Raw genomic sequence first — 23,853 nt, 5'->3', positions numbered from 1 at the left:
ACTAGGTAGGGAAAGGGACAGAGGGAGAGGGAGAAGCAGGCTCTCTGTTTTTTGAGCAGAGAGCCTGATGCAGGGCTTGATCCTCAGGATCATATCCTGAGCAGAAGGCAGATGCTTAACTGATTAAGCACCCAGGTGCCCCTGAAAAATTATTAATGTAATATATACATGGGCATAGCTTACATTTATTATTTTTACTTTTTATTTCTTGAAAAAGATGGAAATGCCACTAGATGTAGTGATTTAACAAATAATCCCAAAATGATCAATGAGAGTTACTGCTAGAAAAAAATTATTTCACGTGTAAAATTTTTTGTTCAGTTGGGGGTTGATTAGAACTAAAACTAATGGCAGAAGAGGAAGCAGTATATTACTATTGCAGTTAATCTTTGACTTTTATTAATAGGGTCTTTGGAGTTTGGAATCACACTAGACTTAAATTCAAATCCTGACCCAGCTATTTGAATAAATTTATGACCTTAGGTAACTTATTTTTAATGTTTTTGTAACTCATTTACCCTACCGTTAATACAAAGGAAATAATAATAGTACCTATTGCGGTGGATTATTTTAAGGAGTATATGATGTCATGTGTGTAAATTTCTTGGCAAGCACCTGATACATAGTGACTGTTCAATAAATGATAGCTATTATTTTTCTCTTTCTAAAATTAGGTATTCCAAAGTAGTTTTAACTGTGAATAACACAATTTGATGTTATTGTTACCCAAACAGTACAATACCAAAAACAACTACTCTGACATTTAAAATACAAAAATCCTTTGTGAATATCATTTTGAATGAGCTTTTAGGTTGATTTCTCACTTCTAATTGATCTTTTCTGACCTTGAAAAGTTTTTTAACTTTTTAACACACACACACACACACACACACATATATATATAAAACTATATATAGTTATATATAGTCATATATATAGGTTTATGTATATATAGGTTTATCAGCCTAAAGTACAATGAAACAAAATTCAGGATATTCCATAGTCAAATGATTGGCACTAGTGACTGATTATTTCTGTAAATAATGTACATAATGTCTTTATTGTGAATTATATATCAACTTTTAATTTCCCTTTTCTTCTGGTTTATAAAAATTTTCAGATCTCTAGTGGAAGAGGAAGACCAACACATGAAATTGTCCCTTGGAAGCAGCGAAATGGGTCTCTCATCCCATCTGCAGTCTTCCAAGGCAGGAACCACACGCATCTTTACCAGCAATACCCACAGTTCTGTGGTGTTACAGGTAATCTCAGCTGTCCCTTTTGTAATATTTAAATGGATTTTAAAACTACCTCTACAGTGTTTGTCATAGGGGATGTCAATAGTGGGGGTGGGGGCACGAGGAGCGTGCATGTAGGTGGACAGGGTGCATATGGAAACCCTCTGTGCTTTTTGTTCCATTTTTCTATGAACCTGGAACTGCTCTAAAGAATTAAGCTTATTAATTTCAAAAAGATCAAGCAAACATCAGAGAAGAAACTTGAGGGGAAAACTACATACTTTTCTGATGTTTAAAAAAAAAATCCCCAGAGTTCATTATTTATTTTGTTTGTATGAAGGAGGTCTTGCTTTGGCCACTTACTTGCAGAATGTTATGCTGGCAACATTGACTTTCCATTTTGTCTCAGCCAACATAAATATAACAAAGTCCCTAGGCTAAATTTTGTAGGTCCTAACTAATGACCTGTTTTACTGTCACCTTTATCATAGTTCTGAAGATCGTATTTATTTGGTGTCTCAACTCACATTGCCAGTTGTAGGTGTGGGAGGATGGATAAGGATGGCGGGATGCAAACACACTGATGGATGTAAGTGTGATAACTGACCTCAAAGGAGAGGACAGAAACACAGTAGGAAGCCCCCCAAAACCATCAAAAACTGCAACATGGAGCTAGTTAGCATAAGAATAAGCAGTCCAAGTACTCCTGGCAGTTGTGAATACTCCCTGACCTCTTTGGGCATTGCTAAATTAGAAACAATATACTACTAGATGATAATCAATGTCTTCTAGACAAAGTCAAATTATATCAGTGTCCTCTCTAGTAAGATAAAATAAATTTTTCTAAATGTGTTTTTCAGAGAAATCTCCCCAGGTGAATTTCATGCATATTCCCAGTTAATGACCATTATAGTAAAGCAGTATGTAGTATACAGTGTTTGGTGTGCAGTATAGTATAGCAGAGTAAGAGATGAGTCTTCTGCTTGCTGTGTGGCCTTTTTGTAGCATGTAATTTTTCTGGGCTTTGTATTATCTCCAAAATGTGTCTTGACTAGGAGATCTCTAAATTCCATTCTAGTTCCCATCTGTAATTCTTTGAGATCATATCTTTCATTATTTTGGTTTGTAATGGGAGCTGGGTTTTATGGTTTGTTGTCCTATGGGTCTCATCAGCAGAAATGCAGAGGGTCAGGAATAGGAGAAGCTTTCCATTTCCTGGCATCTCAATGCTATGTAAATGGTTTAATTGTTGGGTATTCAAGGCTATGGGAAAAGAGAATGAGGGGTCAAGCAGATAGGAAAAGTCTGAGAGGAAGAGGCTTTTTTGTTATATTAAAATAATCTCTCTAAGGAAAAGGAGACTCACTCCTCCATGATACATCTACCCTCTCCATGCACATAGTCATGTGTTAAAGCCAGTGTGTGTGTTCCTGCTAATTTTTAAAATGTACTTTAAACTAAATAATGGAAGCCACTTTAATGCAGTGATCCAGATTTAGGACAATGGTCCTCAAATTTTAGTGCAAATCAGAATCACAAGGAGAAAGGCTTGTTAAACAGTGAATGCTGGGCCCCATCCCAGAGTTTTTGAATAACAAACTCAGATACATATATTTTTAACAAGTTCCCAGGTGATGCTGCAGGACCAGGGAACATACCTTTAGAACGACTGTTCTAGAGACAGGGTCCTTCTTCCACCAAGAAAGATGATGGCCTCTCCCTTTCTCCCTACATATCATATGAAGGTGATACACTAATTGCTTTAATGGAAAAACAGCAGAAGTAGTTTATATATCCATCAACAGGGAAAAACTTACGTAAATTATGTTGTATAGCAGCCATGTAATAGTGTGCAGTCACCAAAGAGGGTGATGTAGATCTATGTGTAAGACTGAAAAGAATATAGTAAATGAAAAAAAGTAACAGGCCAAATATGGCATATGTACACAATGGAATATTATTCAGCTATATACAGGAAAGAAGTATGGCACATGCTACAACATGGCTGAACCTTAAAAACATTATGCTAAGTGGAAGAAGTTAGTCACAGAAGGCTGTATTTTGTATGATTCCATTCATCCAGAATGGCCAGAATACGGAAAGCCATAGGTACAGAAAGTAGACTAGTTATTGCTTCAAGTTGGAGAGAATGTGAGCATACAAAGGTGCTAAAGGTTCCAGGGCTTCTTTTTGAGAAGATGAAAATATCCTAAAATTGACTCTGGATATGGCTGTATGCATTATCTGCAAATGTGCTAAAAACCCACCAAACTCTATGCTATAAGGTGAATTGTATAGTATGTCAATTCTATCTCAATAAAGCTGTTAAAGTTACAGGCCAGTATATATGGTATGATTCCATCTTTTGTTAGAAAAACTATACAATATGTGGGACACCTGGGTGGCACAGTTGGTCAAGCGTCCAACTCTTGCTTTTGGCTCAGGTCATGATTTCAGGGTTGTGAGATTGAGCCCTGCATTGGGCTCTGTGCTCAGCATGGAGTCTGCTTGGGATTCTTTCTCCCTGTCTCTCTGCCCACCTGCTCATGCTCGCATGTGCCCTCTCTCTCTGTCTCTCATATAAAGAAATAAATTTATCAAAAAAAAGAAATAAGTCTTTTTAAAAAAGGAACTATATAATATATATACATATATATGAATAAATGCACAAGAAAAGGTCTGGAAACATTAGGGAGGCTGGTGAATGTTGCCTTACAACTTTCTGCTTTGTACAATCCTGCACTGCTTAATTTTTTTTTTTACAATGGAAGTATTTTTGTGTATAACCTGTGTAATTAAAAAAATATTGTTCTCCTAACTGTGGGAAACAAACTGAGGGTTGCCGGAGGGGTTGGAGGTGAGGGGATGGGGTAACTGTGTGATGGGATGAGCAGTGGGTGTGATATGCAACTGATTAATCACTAAATTCTAACTCTGAAACTAACACACTATAGTTAGTTAAATTAAATTTAAATGTAAAAATCTTAAAAATCTATAGGTATAGGTATAATTGCTGACAAAACAAGTATGGCAGGGTATTTAGCTATATTGCATTTTTAGTATTGCAATATTTAGCTATATTGCATTTTAGTTCAACCTTTGTTGGTCCAGGCTGGTGGAAGGAATAGTGATGTGAATGTAACTATAGAGTTCTTATGGAGTAAAGGTGATCTTTCATCAGCTTTTTGTTGTTAGTGTGCTATTTTCCATGGTGACATAGAGCTGCCACTCTATATTGCTATTGCAAAACTTTGCTCTCTTTAAAAGTCAATTGAAAATGATGTTCTCACAAACTGAGATTTCTAAATTGAAGCACTAACAGAGAACTTTTTTCTGGATCTAATCTTAGGTGTGAGGTTGTCAAGGGAACAAGTCGGGGAGGTGTTTAATGTGTAAATGTTATCATTGTTTTCAGATTAGCAATCACACAAACTCCAGCTTCAAAAGGCATTGAAAGTAGCTGCCAGGGGAACAGGCCAATGGGGAGAAACTGTTTTAAGAAGTCACACTCTCAATAGGATTACCAGCTACATAACTCTAGTGGGAAGGACACGAGTTTAGACCAAACCTGGAATCCTAATTTTGCCACTAGTTATGTGACTTTGGGAGCTTTCCATCCTATTAGGGCCAGTTTCCTTATCTATACTATGGGTAAGAGATGTGAGAATTAAAAGTGACAATATACGGGAGGGAAAGTAAGGTGCATAATAAATAGCCATTTTATTTTACTTCCATGTGAGCCAAACATGGAAAGTATCAGAGGAAATGTTGCTGATCTGAAGTGATGGGTGTGCCACATAAGGCATCCATCTGGTTGGCTTGATCTACTTTTACAGATTAGTCATCTCCGTTAAACAGGCCTTACTTAGCAAACTAGGCTGTCAAGGAAAGTACCTAAAGAATTTTGATACCTAATAGGCTTGGATTCCTAGAACCTAGAACAAATCCCCAGAAAATCCATGATGGAGTTAGCAGTATAGATTGCTTTCACTCAACTAAGGAAGATTAACCAGGGTTTGCTTAAGTAGTAACTGATAGGGGCACCTGGGTGGCTCAGTCAGTTAAGCCTCAGCCTTCAGCTCCAGTCATGATCCTGGGGTCCTGGGATCCAGCCCCACATTGGACTCACTGCTCAGCAGGGAGCCTGCTTTTCTCTCTGCCCCTCACCCCTCCCCACGCCCACTCATGTGTGCTCTCTCTCTCTCTCTCTCAAAATAATAAATCTTTTTAAAAAGTAGTAACTGGTAAAATCAAGGATTTTCTCATTTTCTTCACTTCTTTAGTGCTACTATAGCTATAATTATTTCTCATGGAAAGCTTCCATCCTTTGGCTTCACCTGTTATCCCAGGTTGTCAACTGTTTTCTTTTATGGTCCCATTTTATGGTAATTCGTTGACTTATACCCTTCCTTGGCACCTTTGTGCCTAAAAAATAACAGCTTTATGGAGATATAATTCATATATCATATAATTCAACCCATATAAAGCACACAATTCAATGGTTTTTAGTATACTCACCGGGTTTTGCATATATCACCACAATCCATTGTAGAACATTCTTATCTGCTCAAAAAGAAACCTCCTATCTATTAGCAGTCACTCCACATCTGCTTCCAACTCTTTTGTCAAACCTAATCCACCACTAATCTCCTCTCTGTCTCTATAGATTTGCCTATTCTGAACATTTCCTACAAATGGAATCATAATATATAGTCTTTTGTAACAAGTTTCTTTTACCTAGCATAATTTTTTCAGGATTCATCCATGTTGTAGCATGTATCAGTGCTTCTTTCCTTTTTACAATTGAATACTATTCCATTGTATTATGGATATACCAATTTTTTTTTTTTTTGGATATACCAATTTTTTAAAAACTCATTCATTCATTGATAGACATTTGGTTTTTTTCCCTACTTTTTGGCTATTATCAATAATGCTACTATGAATCTTCATGGACAAGTGTCTGTGTGGACATTTTTTAATTTCTCTTTCATATAGACCTAGGAGTAGAATTGCTGGGTCATACAGCAACTCTGGGCTTAAACTTTTGAAGAACTGCCAGAGTATTTTTCCAAGTGGCTGCACCATTTTACATTCCCACACACAGTGCATGAGGATTCCAATTTTACCATTTTCTTGCCAACACTAATTATCTGTCTTTTCAATTGCAGCTGTACTAGGAGGTATGAAGTGTTATCTTGTGGTTTTGGGTTGTACTTCCCTGATTGCTAATGATGTTGAGCATCTTTTCATTTGTGCTTCTGGCCTTTTGTATATCATCTTTGAGGAACTGTCTATTCAGATCCTTTTCCCAAGTTCCAGTTGGGGTATTTTTTCATTCAGTCATAAGAATTCTTTATATATTCTAGATATAAATCCCTTATGAGAACATGATTTGCAAGCATTTTTGTCCTAGCACCTTTGGTCTTACAGCCCCTTGCTGTTTTGTTGTAGCTACCTTGCCAATCCCATATCCTTTATCATTTCAGTCATATGCTCTTTGCTTCTGCTTAACCTTAGTAGAGTTAATAGGACAGGTGGTCAAGGGAAACACCTGGAAGACTTCTGACTTTTCACTATTCTCTAAACACTTAAGTGTTTGTACCTGTTTCCTGTTCTTGAAATGCCTTTTTTTTTACTTTTTGTTTCTAGTAAATCCCTGTTTATTCATAATTATCCATCTTAAATTATAAGTAATAGAACTGGAATTCTAGTTTTGCCCTAAAAGTCATGTGCTTTCCACTACAGTAATATAACGGGTAATCCTGCAGAGTGAGACTTCTTAAAACAGTCAATCCCCATTGGTCTGTTCCCCTGACAGCTACTTTAATTGCCTTTTGAAGCTAGAGTTTGTATGAACCAGGCAGAGTTAGTGGTTTCTTCTATTCCTTCCTCTTAGCACTTGTGTTTTTTTTTTCAAAAATTTTATTTATTTATTCATGAGAGATACAGAGAAAGAGAGAGGCAGAGACACAAGCAGAGGGAAAAGCAGGCTCCCTGTGGGGAACCTAATGTGGGAGTTGATCCCAGGACCTGGGATCCGGCCATGAGCTGAAGGCAGACACTCAACTGTTGAGCCACCCAGGCATCCCTTAGCCCTTGTTAATATGACTTAGTGTGATTCACAACATCTAACTTGTTATTTCTCTGTGCCTGTGATCTAGTGCTCTGGGGTACGTGGCAAATGCTTGATAAGTGCCCATTATTAGTATTAGTATTGTAATATTTATCATTTTCATGAAAAGAAATAATACCTCTAAAGAGCATAGCCCGTTACCTGGCACAGAGGAAGTACTCAGTGCTTTTCACTACTATTATTAGTATTGTTGGCAGAATCAATGAATTTGGATGACAGTTATAATAACTTTCATATATACTTGCCTCATTGATACTTTAAATAATATGGTGAAGTAGAAAAGGCAATAATTATCATTTCCATTTTATAAGTTAGGAAACTGAAGCTCAGGGAGGTTAGGAGGCTTGCCAAGATCACAAAGCCAGGAAGTGACAACAACTAGGACTTGAACACAGGTTTTCTGACTGTAGATTTGTTTTTATAATCTGTTTTTGTCATTTGTTTCTCCTAATCTTGCTCTAAATTGTATTAGCTATTTAAATATAATGTCTGTAAATATTAAGTTTTGACTGTAAGTGTAAAAACATGTATTAATAGAGGCTAACAGATCATTTGTTGTGAATATTAAAGATTTTATTCTTTTTAAAAGATAATTATGTATTTATTTATTTATTTATTTATTTAGAGAGGAGGGGAGGGGCAGAGAGAAAGAGATCTTTTTTAATAAATTAATTTTTATTGGTGTTCAATTTACCAACATATAGAATAATACCCAGTGCTCATCCCGTCAAGTGTCCCCCTCAGTGCCCGTCACCCATTCCCCCCACACCCCACCCTCCTCCCCTTCCACCACCCCTAGTTTATTTCCCAGAGTTAGGAGTCTTTATGTTCTGTCTCCCTTCCTGATATTTCCCACACATTTCTTCTCCCTTCCTTTATATTCCCTTTCACTATTATTTATATTCCCCAAATGAATGAGGACATACACTGTTTGTCCTTCTCCGATTGACTTACTGCACTCAGCATAATACCCTCCAGTTCCATCCACGTTGAAGCAAATGGTGGGTATTTGTCGTTTCTAATGGCTGAGTAATATTCCATTGTATACATAAACCACATCTTCCTTATCCATTCATCTTTCGATGGACACCGAGGCTCCTTCCACAGTTTGGCTATTGTGGACATTGCTGCTAGAAACATCGGGGTGCAGGTGTCCTGGCGTTTCATTGCATCTGAATCTTTGGGGTAAATCCCCAACAGTGCAATTGCTGGGTCATAGGGCAGGTCTATTTTTAACTCTTTGAGGAACCTCTACACAGCTTTCCAGAGTGGCTGCACCAGGTCACATTCCCACCAACAGTGTAAGAGGGTTCCCTTTTCTCCGCATCCTCTCCAACATTTGTTGTTTCCTGCCTTGTTGATTTTCCCCATTCTCACTGGTGTGAGGTGGTATCTCATTGTGGTTTTGATTTGTATTTCCCTGATGGCAAGTGATGCAGAGCATTTTCTCATGTGCATGTTGGCCATGTCCATGTCTTCCTCTGTGAGATTTCTCTTCATGTCTTTTGCCCATTTCATCATTGGATTGTTTGTTTCTTTGGTGTTGAGTTTAATAAGTTCTTTATAGATCTTGGAAACTAGCCCTTTATCTGATATGTCATTTGCAAATATCTTCTCCCATTCTGTAGGTTGTCTTTTAGTTTTGTTGACTGTATCCTTTGCTGTGCAAAAGCTTCTTATCTTGATGAAGTCCCAATAGTTCATTTTTGCTTTTGTTTCTTTTGCCTTCGTGGATGTATCTTGCAAGAAGTTACTGTGGCCAAGTTCAAAAAGGGTGTTGCCTGTGTTCTCCTCTAGGATTTTGATGGAATCTTGTCTCACATTTAGATCTCTCATCCATTTTGAGTTTATCTTTGTGTATGGTGAAAGAAAGTGGTCCAGTTTCATTCTTCTGCATGTGGATGTCCATTTTCCCAGCACCATTTATTGAAGAGACTGTCTTTCTTCCAATGGATAGTCTTTCCTCCTTTATCGAATATTAGATGACCGTACATTTCAGGGTCCACTTCTGGGTTCTCTATTCTGTTTCATTGATCTATGTGTCTGTTTTTGTGCCAGTACCACACTGTCTTGATGACCACAGCTTTGTAGTACAACCTGAAATCTGGCATTGTGATGCCCCCAGCTATGGTTTTCTTTTTTAAAATTCCCCTGGCTATTCGGGGTCTTTTCTGATTACAGGGGAGGCCGGATCCTGGGCTGTGTCGGGGCGCCCTGTGCTCCGGGGCCTGCGCTGTTGGATTCGCGCTCCCGGCCGCGCAGCTGCCTCTCTGCGGAGCCGCTGCCAGAGCCCCTCCGAGCTGCCCCCGGATCCGCGCAGCCCCCTCCGCGGAGCCGCCGCCCGAGCCCCTCCAAGCTGCTCCGGGTCCAGCCGTGCGCGCTGCAGCCCTTAGGGAGCCCGGCGCACTCTCCCCGGGGCGCAGGTGCCTGTTAGTGTCCCAGGGAGCCCGAGGGCATCCCCGCCCTCCTGGGTCCTGCTCCAACTCCCTGCGGGCCCCTTTCTGCCCGGGAAGGTTGGTGCAGCGAAGGTTGGTGCAGCTCCTGCTCCTCCGGGACGGGGCTCTCCTGTCCTAGGGACACTCGCCCCGGCCTCAGCCCGGCTCCTCGCGGGGCCCCTCCCCCTTGGAGGCCTTTTGTTTCTTTATTTCGTTTTTCCCTGTCTTCCTACCTTGATAGAAGCGCGAACTCTTCTCACTGTAGCATTCCAGCTGGTCTCTCTTTAAATCTCAGGCCGAATTTGTAGATTTTCAGGATGATTTGAAGGTTATCTAGGTAATTGGTGGGGACAGGTGATTTGGGGACCCTACTCTTCAGCCATCTTGCCCCTCTCCAGAGAGAGATCTTTTTTTTTTTTTTCCAGAAAGAGATTTTAAGCCAACTCTGTGCTAAGTGTGCAGCCTGATGCAGGGCTCGATCTCATGATCCTGAGATCATGACCTGAGCCGAAATCAAGAGTTGGATGCTTTAAACAACTAAGCCACCCAGGTGCCCCTGTTCTTTTTTTTTTTAAAGCTTTTTTTTTTTCAAGTTATCTCTACATTCAACATGAGGCTCAAGCTCACAACCCCAAGATAAATAGTGATCTAGAAGTCAAACACAGATGAACTATCCTCAAAGTATTAGTTCATAACTTGAGTCTACCACTTAATGCAGCATTACAAACTAATAAATGTCAGCAATAAACTAGTTGAGATAACATTACTCAATGATCATTTACCCATGTTAACTAAAGAGAGAGAAAAGATGTATCACTTTATGTTTAATAGCTTTGAAATAAAAAGTCTACTAAAGTGAAAAAAAAAGTTATATACTCTTCCGACTGAGCCAGCCAGGCGCCCTATAAACATTTTATTCTTAATAGAAATAGTAGAATTATGCAGAAAGTCTTCCTTCCTGCCTGCCCTACTTCCTTTCCCCTATCAAAATTGGAAAAAAACAAAAGCAAACAAGCAAACAGAGAAAAAAATGTTAATTGCTAGTTGGACACATCCTTTTTAGGACAAGTAGGCCATAGCTATAGTACCATGTTTCAGCTGGTGGCAGTGTATATTAATTGTTGAATGTTACCCAGGTAGAAACAAATTATTTCTTGATTGTTGGCTATGCTTACTCATACCTATAGAGTTTCAAAATGCCTCCTTGCTGTGGGTGTCTAGGCTCCTAATTGGCATTTTCTCATGTTAAGACTGGTGCCTAACAGGTTGTTCTTCTGATATTTTCCTCCATTTTTATCTGTTTACTATTTTTCTAGCCAATTTTAGTTGTAAAGCCAATAAAAGGTCATTTTATGGTCTCAAATTACAATCTATATAATACAGTGTTAAAGAAATGAATTATTCCAAGAGTCTGTACAAATTAACTTGTCTTGCCTTCCAATGGGCTAACTTTATGAAATGCTTATGCTAAGGTAGACATTTGGGTGGCTTATTGTTATGTTGATGAACTATATCCAATCTGAAAACTTTATGATCATAAATAAATAATTTTTAAAATGTATTCTTGGGGCACCTGGCTGGCTCAGTCAGTAGAGTATGCAACTCATGATCTCAGGGTTGTGAATTCAAGCCCCATATTGAGGGTAGAGTTTACTTTTAAATATTAAAAAATAAAGATGTATTAACATAAGAAAGGGAGGCATAATAGATAAATGGACAAAGAATATGTGGAAGCTATACATATATATTAATATATATGTATTATTTAATATATTATATATTTCTGTATAATTCTATTTCTATTAAGAATAAAATTCATTATATAGTATATATAATGAAATATTACCCAACCATAAAAAGGATGAGCTCTTGCCATTTGTAACAACATGGATGGACCTAGAGGATATTATGCTGAGTGAAATAAGTCCAACAGAGAAAGACAAATGCAATATGATTTCACTTAAATGTAAAATCTAAAAAACCCAACAATCCAAAAACCCAAACAAACAAAAGGCAGAAACAGACTCATAAATAGAGAAAAAACTGGTGGTTACCAGAGGGAAGATGGTTGGGGAAATAAGCAAAATGGGTAGAAGGGGGTGGGAGGTAAAGGCTCTCAGTTATGTAATGAATAAGTCAGGGCAATAAAAAGTATAGCATAGGGAATATAGTCAATAGTATTATAATAGTGTTCTCTGGTGACAGATGGTAGCTATGCTTGTGGTGGACGTAGCATTACATATAAACTTGTCAAATCACTATATTGTATACCTGAATCTAATGTAACATTCTGTGTCAATTATACTTCAATTAAAAAAAGAAGGAATAACAATTTTAGAATAATTATGTTTTACAAAAGAAGAGCCCAAGTAATCTAGATTGCTGAAGTTTTTATTCAAAATGGAAATTCGTATTTCTTTATTTCAGTTACCTAAATGGCGCTAGAATGTAGAAAAAATGAATATATAATTTGGGGGGAATAACTTTTATGGTACTCAGGATAGGGTACAATAAATTGTTATACTTTCCAATTGAGTGTGTATCTTTAAGATACAAGTTTGAAGAGAGTCTACCACCTTTCCTTTCTGTCTCCTTTAGTAGACAGAATGAGGTTTTGTTGTTATTTAGCATGTATTGAAGTAATACAGAAGATTGGCACATACCAACTGATAGCTAAATATGCTAAATACAGAATTTCAATTTGATTATTTATTGCTAGTATAGAATAACACAGTTTGTTAATGATTATTGATCTTATATCTTACAACCTTGATAAACCAACTTATTCTAGGTACCTTTTTGTAGAATTTGTAGGATTTCCTATATAGAAAATTTTGTCTATGAATAAAGGTACTTTTATTTCATTCTTTCCAATCTGATGCTTTTTATTTCATTTTCTTGCCTTATTGCACTGCACAGGAACTCCAGAGAATTGTTAAATAGTAGTGGTTAAATATACATTCTTACTTTTTTGCTTGTATCACTGGGGAAAGCATTCTTTCTTTTACCATTAAGTATGATGTTAGCTATAGGTTGGAGGAAGTTCCTTTCTGTTCCAATTTGCTGAGACTTTTGTTTTGTGTTTTTAATCAGAAACAGATGTTGGATTTTATCAAATACTTTTTTTGTACCTATTGAGATGATCTCATCATTTTTCTTTTTTAATGTTAATATTGCAAATTATATTGATTGATTTTTGAGCGCTAAGGCAGCCATGCACTGCAGGAATGAGCCTCACTTGGTCATGATCCTTCTTATCTTTCTTACATATTATTAGATTTGATTTGCTAAAATTTTAGGAATTTTTGCACCTATGCTCATGAGGAATTTTGGTTTTAGTTTTCTTACCTTTGTTTGGTTTTGGTATTAGGATAATGCTGGCCTTGTAGAATGAGTTAAGACATGTTCCCTCCTCTTAATTTTCTGGATATCTTTGTGTAGAATTGATATTACCTCTTAATGTTTGGTACAATTCACAAGTAAATATTTAATTTTATACTTAGACATATAGCTCTTCAGGTTATTGATAACTTCTAGAGTAATCTTTAGCAGCTTGTGTCTTTCAAGGAATTTATCCCTTTCAACGGAGTTGCTAAATTTATTGGTATATGGTTGTTCATATTTACTTATTATCCTTTTAAAAGCTAAAAAATCTCTAGTACTATCACCTTTCTCAATCCTGGTATTAGTAATTTGCATTTTTTTCTCTTTATTTCCCTAATCTGTCTGGGTTTTATCAAATGAATGGATCTCCTCAAAGAACCAGGTTTTTTGGTTTTATTGTTTTTTTTCTCTTTCTGTGTTACATTTTATCAATCTCCTCTCTGATCTTTATTTTTTCCATTTTCCTGCTTTTGGCAATTAATTTGCTCTTCTTTATAAAAAAAGATTTATTTACTTATTTTAGGGAAAGAAAGAGAGCTTGCGTTCACATGTTGTGGGGAAGAGCAGAGAGAGGGGGAGAGAAAATCTTGAGCAGACTCCACTCCTAGTATGGAGCCTGATGTAGGGCTCAGTCTCACAACCCTGAGATCATGACCTGAGCCGAAATCAAGAGTTGACACTTAACCACCCAGGGACCCTGGGATTAATCTACTCTTCTATTTCTAGCTTCTTAAGGAGGAAGCTGAGATCTTTCATCAGATTGATAAAAAATATTCTTAGCCCTAAAATCTACTTTGTCTGATATTATAGTCATGCCAGCTTTTTTTTTTTTTCTACGTAAGCTTTATGCCCAACATGGGGCTTGAACTCATGATCCTGAGACCAAGAGTTTCGTGCTCTACTGATTGAGCAAGCCAGGTGCCCCCCCCCATGCCAGCTTTATTTTAACTAGTGTTAAATTGGCATATCTTTTGCCATCTTTCTACATCTTTATTTTTTTAATTAACATACAGTAAGATGGATTTTTTTATTGGGCTATACTTTTATGAGTTGTTTTTTTGTTTTTTATTTTACATTTATGAGTTTTAACAAATACATTGTTTTGTGTAATTGCCACCACAGTTGATGCAGGACTGTTCTGTTGCCCCAGCATACTTTTGTTACCCCTTAGCGGTCATACTTAGCTCCACCTCTGAACCCTGGACACTACTCATCTGTTTTCTGTCACAGTATTTTTTGTCCTTTTGAGAATATTACATAAATGGCATCATACAGTCTGGAAGCTTTTGAGACTGGTTTCTTTTACTTTGTCTATTCTCTCTGAGATCCATTCATTTTGTTGTATGTATCAGTAGTTTGTTTCTTTTTATTGTTGAGAAGTATTCCATGGTAGGAATTTTTTGGGATCTCTTTTTCTTGGTCCTTCATCTTGACCATCTACCCAGTACTGTCCAGTTTTCTAGGCCTCTCTTGGTACTCTGGCCTGAAAGCTGGGTTTTATTTATCCTGCTCTGCCATGCACTGACTGTGACTGAACCCATGTCCTGGTCCAAATACAGAGAGGTATTTATTGTAGAGAAATGATCACAGGTCCTCTGATCAAAGAGGAAGCTTCCTCTCCCTCAGGTTTAGGCATTTGCCACCCCCATTGTCAGTGTTGCCACTCCCACTGCCTTGGAATTGCCTAGAGATTGGTACTCAAAAGGGCATAGGAAAATAAAAGTAAAATGGATTTTCTCTACTCACTCTGAGCTTTAGGAGTTTTCTCTGTCTGCTCCCAGATGACTGCCTCCAGGTGATATGGCACCTTAACTCCAGGTTGGGATATACTGGGGGGAAAAGTAGGGGGTAGGGTGGAGGACTCATCATCAATTTGGTCATACTTTGCATTCTGATTTCCTTCCTCAATTCTTTTGCTATTGTTAACCTATTTTTCATTAGCTTTTAAGCTTTGTGGGGTAGCACCAGAACAGTATTTATTCTAGGGGAGACTTTTTCCCAACTGAGGCAAATACTTATATGTACTCTACTTAAGGCTCTAGAATTATAAGGTTTCCATTCTGGTGGTTTGAATGAATTATGCTCAGTCATTGGTGAGCCTTGGAATGTTTCTTGTGCTCCTTCTGGGTGGCTCTTTCTCCAGACAAATACATTTATCAGTACTCAACTGAATACTTGAGGGAGACTATTTTTATTTTATTTCATTTTATTTTACTTTATTTTATTTATTTATTTATTGTCTCCATAGCCCTCTCTCTATGCAGATCTCTTCTCCTATGTTCTGCCCTACAAACCTAGCTGCCTTAACTCCCTCAACATTCACCAGAAAAGAATGCTGGGCTTCACCTGGGTTCCCACTCCCTGTACCTCTCTCTGTCTTGGAAAGTCCAGAACAATCACAATTGCTTTTCATCTTTTACAGATTCTTCTCTTGCATCCAGTTTTAAACTATTTTTTTCATATATTTTGCTTGGTTTTAAGATGTTTCAAGAGGTAAAGTAAATCCAGTCCCTGTTATTTGAGCTTTGCTGAAAACAGAAATCTGTAGGATGTAATTAAATGCTAAATTGTGAGACTCCAATTAAAGGTACCTGATTATTTTGGAAATTTGGTTAGAGAGAGCGCTACAACGGAGGTCAAATTTGAACTAGGCTTTAAAGGAGGGAGGATATTCTATGTGAAAAATAGTGGCATAAATAAAGATATTAGAGAAGAGGTAAGCCTGGTTTTTACCAATGAGCCAGTCTAGACAACAACCCTCTTAAGTGGGTCAGAGTACTTAGGGAAATAATGACAAATAAGGTTGTGAACAGTTGAGCTGGGGCCAGATTAAAACAATCTTTAAATTCCAGGAGCACCTGGCTGGCTCAGTTGGTAGAGCCTGTGACCCTTGATCTCAGGGTTGTGGTTTTGAGCCCTACTTTGGGTATAGAGATTACTTAAAATCTTAAAAAACAAAACAAAGCAAAAAAAAATCTTTCAATTTCTGTAATGTGTTATAACACTGATAGAAAGCAATTAGAAGTTTCTAGACTCCAGGCAGTGTTATGTAGTCAGGGCAGTGTTTAATTCAAATTAATATAAACTTTTATATCCTGTCTATATATCTCTATTGCCTTAAACATGCATCTGTTCCTTCTCTGTCCTCTGAATTAAATGAACAGTATCATGAAAACATGGATATGGTATTGTTTTGATCAAATACATTGCATTTACTTGAAGATTAGAACAAGCCCATTCCTTAACCTTTTCTTGAGTTCTTTTATCTTTGTTCATAAAACATATTTTCCATTAATAATCTTTATTGCTCTTCTCAAGATCCATTTCCTTTTCATCCCACATCGTTTTCAAAATTATACTGATCAAAACTGATATAATATGCGAGTAAGTTACTTCTTGTGCAGAATTTAATGGAAAGATTTGCTTATCAGATTGCTTTTTAATATACCCCAAATTACCAATCTAGCTTTTTTCAAAATGACATTACGTTGAATGTAAAAGCTATTGACATCTAACCAACTTTTGATAGTAATTATTTGTAGCTCATATGGTTTCTATACTGTAGTTGTGTAATGTCAATGTGTATCCCCTTCTGTTTTAATGTGACCGTTTAACAATGTTTCAAACTCATTTAAACTGGCTCAGTCCTTCAGGGTATTACAGATGTACCTCCCTCTACTTATTAAGATTTGAAGTTTTGATACATTGGTTAAGTTTAATACAGGGAACAGTAAAACCATTTTTTTAATGCCTGGTGTTTTTTTCCCCAAAAGTATGTGACGAAGAAAAATAAAACAACAGACGTGGGGAGATTCATAGGAGGGGGAAAGGGAAACATTAAAGAAACCAAGAACAGATCATAATCTCTGCATCAATGGAACCCAAGGCCCAGAAGAAATAGAAAAATAGAGAACTAAGATATGGATTGGGGCAGAAAGAAGTTTAGATTAAAGCAATGGGAACCATTTTACAGAAACTCTAAAAGATTCAGTGGAAACTTCGCACAATTGTGTGTACGGCAGAGCTGTATCTGTGTTTGGTCAACTAGCATATGGAAATAGACAACAGACTTTATAGAATTCTGACAAGGGGAATGAGTACAAATCTGGTGGAAGAAAATGATTTTGTAATAAAAGGACACATTTTAAGTGTACAGGGTATCTTTTTTTTTAAGTTTTTAAAGATTTATTTAAGTAATCTTTAACCCAACTTGGAGCTCAAACTCACAACCCTGACATCAAGAGTCCGACAACTGAGCCAGCCAGGTACCCAATCAGGGCATCTTTGGGAGTCTTTCTAGTGTTAAATAGGGTAAGAATTTATTATAAGACTGAAAGCAAAAGGTAAATAATACTGATGGCAGGTGAGAATTGTGAAGGAGAATAACCTCCCCTTTTCTTTGAATGTATTCATTCTTCACAAGATTAGATTTTATTTTATTTTTTTCCAAGTATTTTATGATTTTATTATTTATCTAGTGGCATTTTCAAGATGGCAGTGAAATGTTGAATATCCTGATGATTTGTTTATTTTTTTTATTTTTATTTTTTTTATTTTTATTTTTTAATTAATTTTTATTGGTGTTCAATTTACCAACATACAGAAAAACACCCAGTGCTCATCCCGTCAAGTGTCCACCTCAGTGCCCGTCACCCATTCCCCTCCAACACCCGCCCTCCTCCCCTTCCACCACCCTTAGTTCGTTTCCCCGAGTTAGGAGTCTTTATGTTCTGTCTCCCTTCCTGATATTTCCCAACATTTTTTTTCCCTTCCTTTATATTCCCTTTCACTATTATTTATATTCCCCAAATGAATGAGAACATACACTGTTTGTCCTTCTCCGATTGACTTATTTCACTCAGCATAATACCCTCCAGTTCCATCCACGTAGAAGCAAATGGTGGGTATTTGTCGTTTCTAATTGCTGAGTAATATTCCATTGTATACATAAACCACATCTTCTTTTATTTTTTTTTATTTTTTTTTTAAGATTTTATTTATTTATTCTTGAGAGATAGAAGGAGAGACAGAGCCAGAGACACAGGAGAGACAGAGCCAGAGACACAGGCAGAGGGAGAAGCAGGCTCCATGCACCGGGAGCCCGACGTGGGATTCGATCCCGGGTCTCCAGGATCGCGCCCTGGGCCAAAGGCAGGCGCCAAACCGCTGCGCCACCCAGGGATCCCCCACATCTTCTTTTAAAAGTTGTTTAGAGAAATGACTGTATTCTCTACAACAGAATACGTTGTAGAAAGAACTTTAGTTTTTTTCTCTATTTTAAAAAATATTTTATTTATTTTTTCATGAGAATACACAGAGAGGAGAGAGAGAAGCAGAGACACAGGCAGAGGGAGAAGCAGACCCCATGCAGGGAGCCTGATGTGGGACTCGATCCCAGGTCTCCAGGATCACACCCTGGGCTGCAGACAGCTCTAAACCACTGAGCCACCAGGGCTGCCCTAGTTTTTTTCTCTTTAGAGCTGGGATATACAGATAACAGCATGCAAACAAGATATTTAGAATCTGTATGAAAACAATCTGAATTGACAGATCTTATTTGGATAAAGATAGCAATAATCAGGAATAAAATTGGCAAATGTGGAATTGGATGGTGGGATTGTTCATTTCTGCATTTGAAAGTAAAGGTTATGAAATATACAGAAAGGGAAACTACTTCATATGCAGTGAAAATAAATGCAAAACCTCACAGAAGCAGACACTTTGCCAAAGGTAGATAAATTAAGCTTAGAATAAAAAATACTCAGACTGCATTGAAAGTGGTCTAGGGGCAAAAAGAAGAAAAGAAAAGAAAAGAAAAAGAAAAGAAAAGAAAAGAAAAGAAAAGAAAAGAAAAGAAAAGAGAAGGAAGGAAGGAAGGAAGGAAGGAAGGAAGGAAGGAAGGAAGAAAGAAAGAAAGAAAGAAAGAAAGAAAGAAAAGAAAGAAAAAAAGAAAAGAAAAGAAAAGAAAAGAAAAGAAAAGAAAAGAAAAGAAAAGAAAAGAAAAGAAAAGAAAAGAGTTCTAGGGGCTTCAGCTTCCTTTCTTTGGGGATGCCAGATTATACCGAGGAATGGTAGGGGATTTTTTAAAGATAGTGCAAAGGGAAGCAAAATGATCAGATTTGTGAAGAGGGTAAAAGCTCCTGGTGTCTTAGCTGAGCTGTCCAGATTTAATGGATTGAGTATATACCTAAACAAGCAGTTTTAATAGAATATGGACAAAATGAGAAAGGACACAGATAATGATATAGGAAGCATTAGCTATTCCTTTATTCAAAAAGAAAAAGAAGGAATAATAATAAGCAGTAGGAGTGGAGACTACTAACATTACTCAGTTCCCCATGTAAAGCACTTATAGGAGTATTTTATTTTATTTTATTTTATTTTATTTTATTTATTTTACTTATAGGAGTGTTTTAAAGACAGAAGGGCTAGCAAATATTTGTCTCTTGGGCTTTTGTTGTTTTTAGTGGAAGAGAATAACTGACTGGATACAATCACTGCTTTGACAGAATAAGCCATGATTGCCTTGCACAGATAATTATCTATATATACCTTAGAGAAGATTCAGAAATATTTTTCATGAATAAAAATAAAGCAAGGTGGCATACAGTACCTAATCTCACTTCATTGGTATTTTAACATTTTTTTTTTTGCCAGTACCCAAGGTATAATCAATTTCCCAAGACAAACCATGTGCTTTAACTTGCCAGTAGCTATTAAAACTTTAAAAATATGTGTTCTTGAAACCAACAATTCCACTTTTATGAATACTTCCCACAGATCTACTCACACAAGTAGGTATATGTACAAGGAGGTCTGTTACAGCATTGCTCATAATGGCAAAAGTTGAGAGACAACCTAAGTATCCAACCAGAGAGGAATGGATGGATAATGAATGATACGCTGCCACGATGGAATATTATGCATCCACTAAAAAGAAAATGAAGTAGATTTGTTTATACTGAGTGGTGTCTATTTTATGTGCTAAAGTGATTTTTAAAAATGCACAATATGTATAGTATTCCACTTTAAAAATCCTATATATGTACAAGCAAATGATAGATTATGCATATGTATAGAAAGAGACCTTGGAAGTATATATAATAAAGTGTTAACAGTAAGTTATTTCCTGCATGTAGAAGTGGTGGAGTTTTAGCTTTTAATTTATATCTTGTATTTTTATAACAAGCATATGTTTAATTTTTTAAAAACCTGCCATTTACCTGAGGGAGAAAAAAGCCAAGCCCTCGTGAGTCCACCTTTTCTCCCTAAACCCTGGTTCAATTCCTCTTCTCTCATCATAGCCTTTACAGTTTAGTACAAAGAAGCACTACAGGCACCATTGGTTTTATTATTGGAAGAAGTTTCCCAAATCAAGTTCCTGGTTTCTAGTTAGCTTGTCCCAAAATTAAAGTTCTGCTCAACATGACCATATGGTTTTAAAATACCAAGTGGTGGCTTCTTGGTAAAATCAGAGTTGTTTGTTCACTCACTTAGTTGAACATAAATTGAACATAGATTAAGTGCAAACATGCTAGTCCGTCAACTCTTCTATCTGATGGCTCCCTCCATCTCAATCAATTTCTTAACCATCCCATCCCTTTCCCAGTGGTCATTTTCAATGCTACCCAATGCTTGTCTCCCTTTGAAAGGCAATCCCCTTATTGCAATTCAGACTCCATATATGAATTCTCTAAAAGCGACTTTTTGCCTTTGCATGAGAATATTCCCCTAAAATGGACATCTCTTTTTACCTTTACTTTTCTAAATAAGAGAGGCTGGAGATCATTTAGCAATGGAAAATGGAAACTATCAAGGGTAGGGGTATATAATGTTTGTGTTTATAGAAGAAAAGAGGCATTTGTGAAAGATTTGATATTTGTGAACAAAAACATATGTCAGTCACTGTTAGAGAAAGAAAAATATGATATATAATCCTGTTTAAAGTATATGTATAATGTATAAATATTTTTGGAATAAAAATATTTATATCTCTTTCCACAGAGAAAGTGGCTGGATCACATTATCTCTTTGAAGTTCCAGTTCTGTAGATTCAAGCATTTTCTTTAAAAAGCAATTTAAAAATTATGATGATAAGATGTTTAGACTGAGATTTATATTATTCATATGTGAAAGATCAATATTTCTAAAACTACATTCTTCAATATGTCATGCCTTTTGCTTCTTAAATCCGTGAAACACAACTTTAAATAAAAGTTTTATTTGGGGTCATTAAAATGTGAAAGGGGTAGAATGCTTGCTATTTTGTTGTGTTACATTATTACATTACAACATATATTAGGTGATTTGTATGAGTATCTTCATGGTTTCTAATAATAATATAATTACCATTTAGAAACTAGAGAGTAAATCTTGCTACAATCTTCAGTCCTGAGCCTCAGTTTGTCTCCTTTTCGTGCATTTTACCAGACTATTATCATCTTAAGATGGTTCATTCTCCCAATAATAGACCAAAGGAACAACTGCCTATTTGTCATCGGTTGGGATCATCATAGGAGGGTGGAAGAGCTAACCAATAGGCCCTCTTCTCACAAGAGCTCTGTCCATCCTCTGAATTGTGGGTGCCATCCTTTAATTCTCCACTGCACTTTAGGCATTTGGGGACAATTATGTGCCATGTTGGAGCTACCTGGGCTCTTTTTTGCCAAAGATAATTAAATTCCAGACTTGAAACCTGAAAGATAATTGGCTAGACAGCAGCAATGTACCAAGTATAAGGATATTTAAGACAATCAATCCCTAATTCTCAAAGATATGGAACAATCTAGTTAGTAGAAAAGAACTCCTATCTTGCAATTAGCACAGATTCTCTATACCTTTCTTTCTCAAAAAGAAAAACAAAACAAAACCCCCAAAAACAAACAAAACCAAGTTTAGTCTTCTGCATAATTATTCTGTTGGTTTTATGTTCTAAATATGTCACACACATTAATATATAAACAGAATTTTAGCATGTAGAAATGTGTCTACCCATTTAACCTTGGTTAGTGGCTTAATTCATCTTCTTGTTGTAGGGCTTTGACCAGCTTCGACTTGAAGGGTTGCTTTGTGATGTGACTCTGATGCCAGGTGACACAGATGATGCCTTTCCTGTGCATAGAGTCATGATGGCCTCTGCTAGTGATTACTTCAAGGCTATGTTCACAGGTAGGTTGGCTTGCTAAATTCTGCACCCACATTAAAACAATATGAAAAATACATGTTTATGTGTTTTTGTTTCTAAAGTGAAATTCAGTTCTTTTGATCTGTATCTTTATAAGAAGAAATGTTTCAAAAGGAATATATACCCAGCATGTGTGGTTGTAGGCAGCGCTTTTTAAATTTGGGAAATGGATGTACCTTTTTCATACTTCTATCCACTTTTACTTCACAACTTCTCTTTTACAGGTACATATCCGAATGCCCTGCCAGAGACTCTGGGTCCCACTAGACAATCTTTAATCCATCAAAAGATATGAAGTGACAGGAGAACATTTTGGAGGCACTTGCATTATATACGACTTCCATTAGTATAGAGATACTCCTTTTTAAGTACTCTCTTTTAACTGTAAAATGTGCAGAAGTCTAACTCTGACATAAATGCTTACATAGAATAAAACTTTTCCTTGATTTTATTGCATCTAACTAGCAGCAGAAGTGAGTTTGACCTTAATTATCCACCCTCATTTAATTGAATGTCTTTTTATTTAAGGTGGAATGAAAGAACAAGATTTAATGTGCATTAAGCTTCATGGTGTGAGCAAAGTCGGCTTAAGGAAAATTATTGATTTCATTTATACTGCAAAGCTTTCTCTCAACATGGACAACCTTCAAGACACACTGGAAGCTGCCAGTTTCCTACAGATTCTGCCGGTTTTGGACTTCTGCAAAGTATTTCTCATATCTGGGGTAAGACATTTTCAAATCTTCAGATCTTTTCCTGCAGTATAGTCTGATGTAGCCTGTTTAAAGACTAATGAATTTGTTATGTAGGCATGTGAAACTTTGGCCATTAGAGAGAAGTGTTAGGTAGTATGTGTTCTGAAACTAAGTTGAGAGGAAAACAGTACAGGTGCATTTTCACAGAACAGAATCATTTCATAAAAGCCTTCTGTGTGATTGCATGATATCAGACAGTAATAGTGCTTGATAACGATATATATGTTAACTTTTTTACTGATGTTATATATTTTAATCTGGTTTTATTTGCCCTAATGATTTTATGCAAGCAGACTTCTTAAATGGAATTCCATGAAAAGTAAAATCTGAACTTCTCTAAGTCTTTTAAACTAGGCTAAGTTATTTTTTTTCTGCCTTAAATATGGGAGGTAGGTCTTGAGAAGTAGTAACACCTATGTGACAACTTGAAGGTGAAAGTCTTAATTCTATAGAAACACATCATCCACTAAATCATTTTTAGCCTCTATTAATAGATAGGAAAGGGCACACTTACTAATCAATGAACTGCTTAGCAGTCGTGTGGTTCCTGAAGGCACTGCCCTATTTGAGATCCATAAATTTGACTTCTGGGAAATGAAATGCTTTGGTAGGAAAGAAATATTGCCAAGACGATTTCTAGAGCTTATAGAGCTTGCTTTTGTGACTGAAAATTATGGCAATAGGAAATTTTGACATATTTTCTAGCATTAAATTAGTGGAT

General features: G+C 36.7%; 1 protein-coding gene across 19 annotated transcripts in view; it reads left to right on the top strand.

Moving 5' to 3' along the window:
- Nucleotides 1-23,853, top strand: part of KLHL13 (kelch like family member 13) — a 221,912-nt gene that overhangs the window by 175,993 nt on the left and 22,066 nt on the right. For 18 of the 19 annotated variants that reach the window (XM_041742184.1, XM_041742182.1, XM_041742176.1 and 15 more), the window contains 3 exons: nucleotides 1,121-1,262; nucleotides 22,229-22,361; nucleotides 22,906-23,102. In XM_041742184.1, the coding sequence (XP_041598118.1) occupies nucleotides 1,149-1,262; nucleotides 22,229-22,361; nucleotides 22,906-23,102 (444 nt within the window). In that variant the 5' untranslated portion in view covers nucleotides 1,121-1,148. Of the gene's footprint in view, nucleotides 1-438; nucleotides 484-1,120; nucleotides 1,263-22,228; nucleotides 22,362-22,905; nucleotides 23,103-23,853 lie in introns of those variants that run through there. The other variant, XM_041742183.1, reaches the window with a different exon arrangement.

This window comes from Vulpes lagopus, chromosome X (genome assembly GCF_018345385.1).
Source record: "Vulpes lagopus strain Blue_001 chromosome X, ASM1834538v1, whole genome shotgun sequence".
NCBI lineage: Eukaryota > Metazoa > Chordata > Mammalia > Carnivora > Canidae > Vulpes > Vulpes lagopus.
Note: the sequence above shows the minus strand (reverse complement) of the source record. Positions and strands in the feature narration are given on the sequence as shown.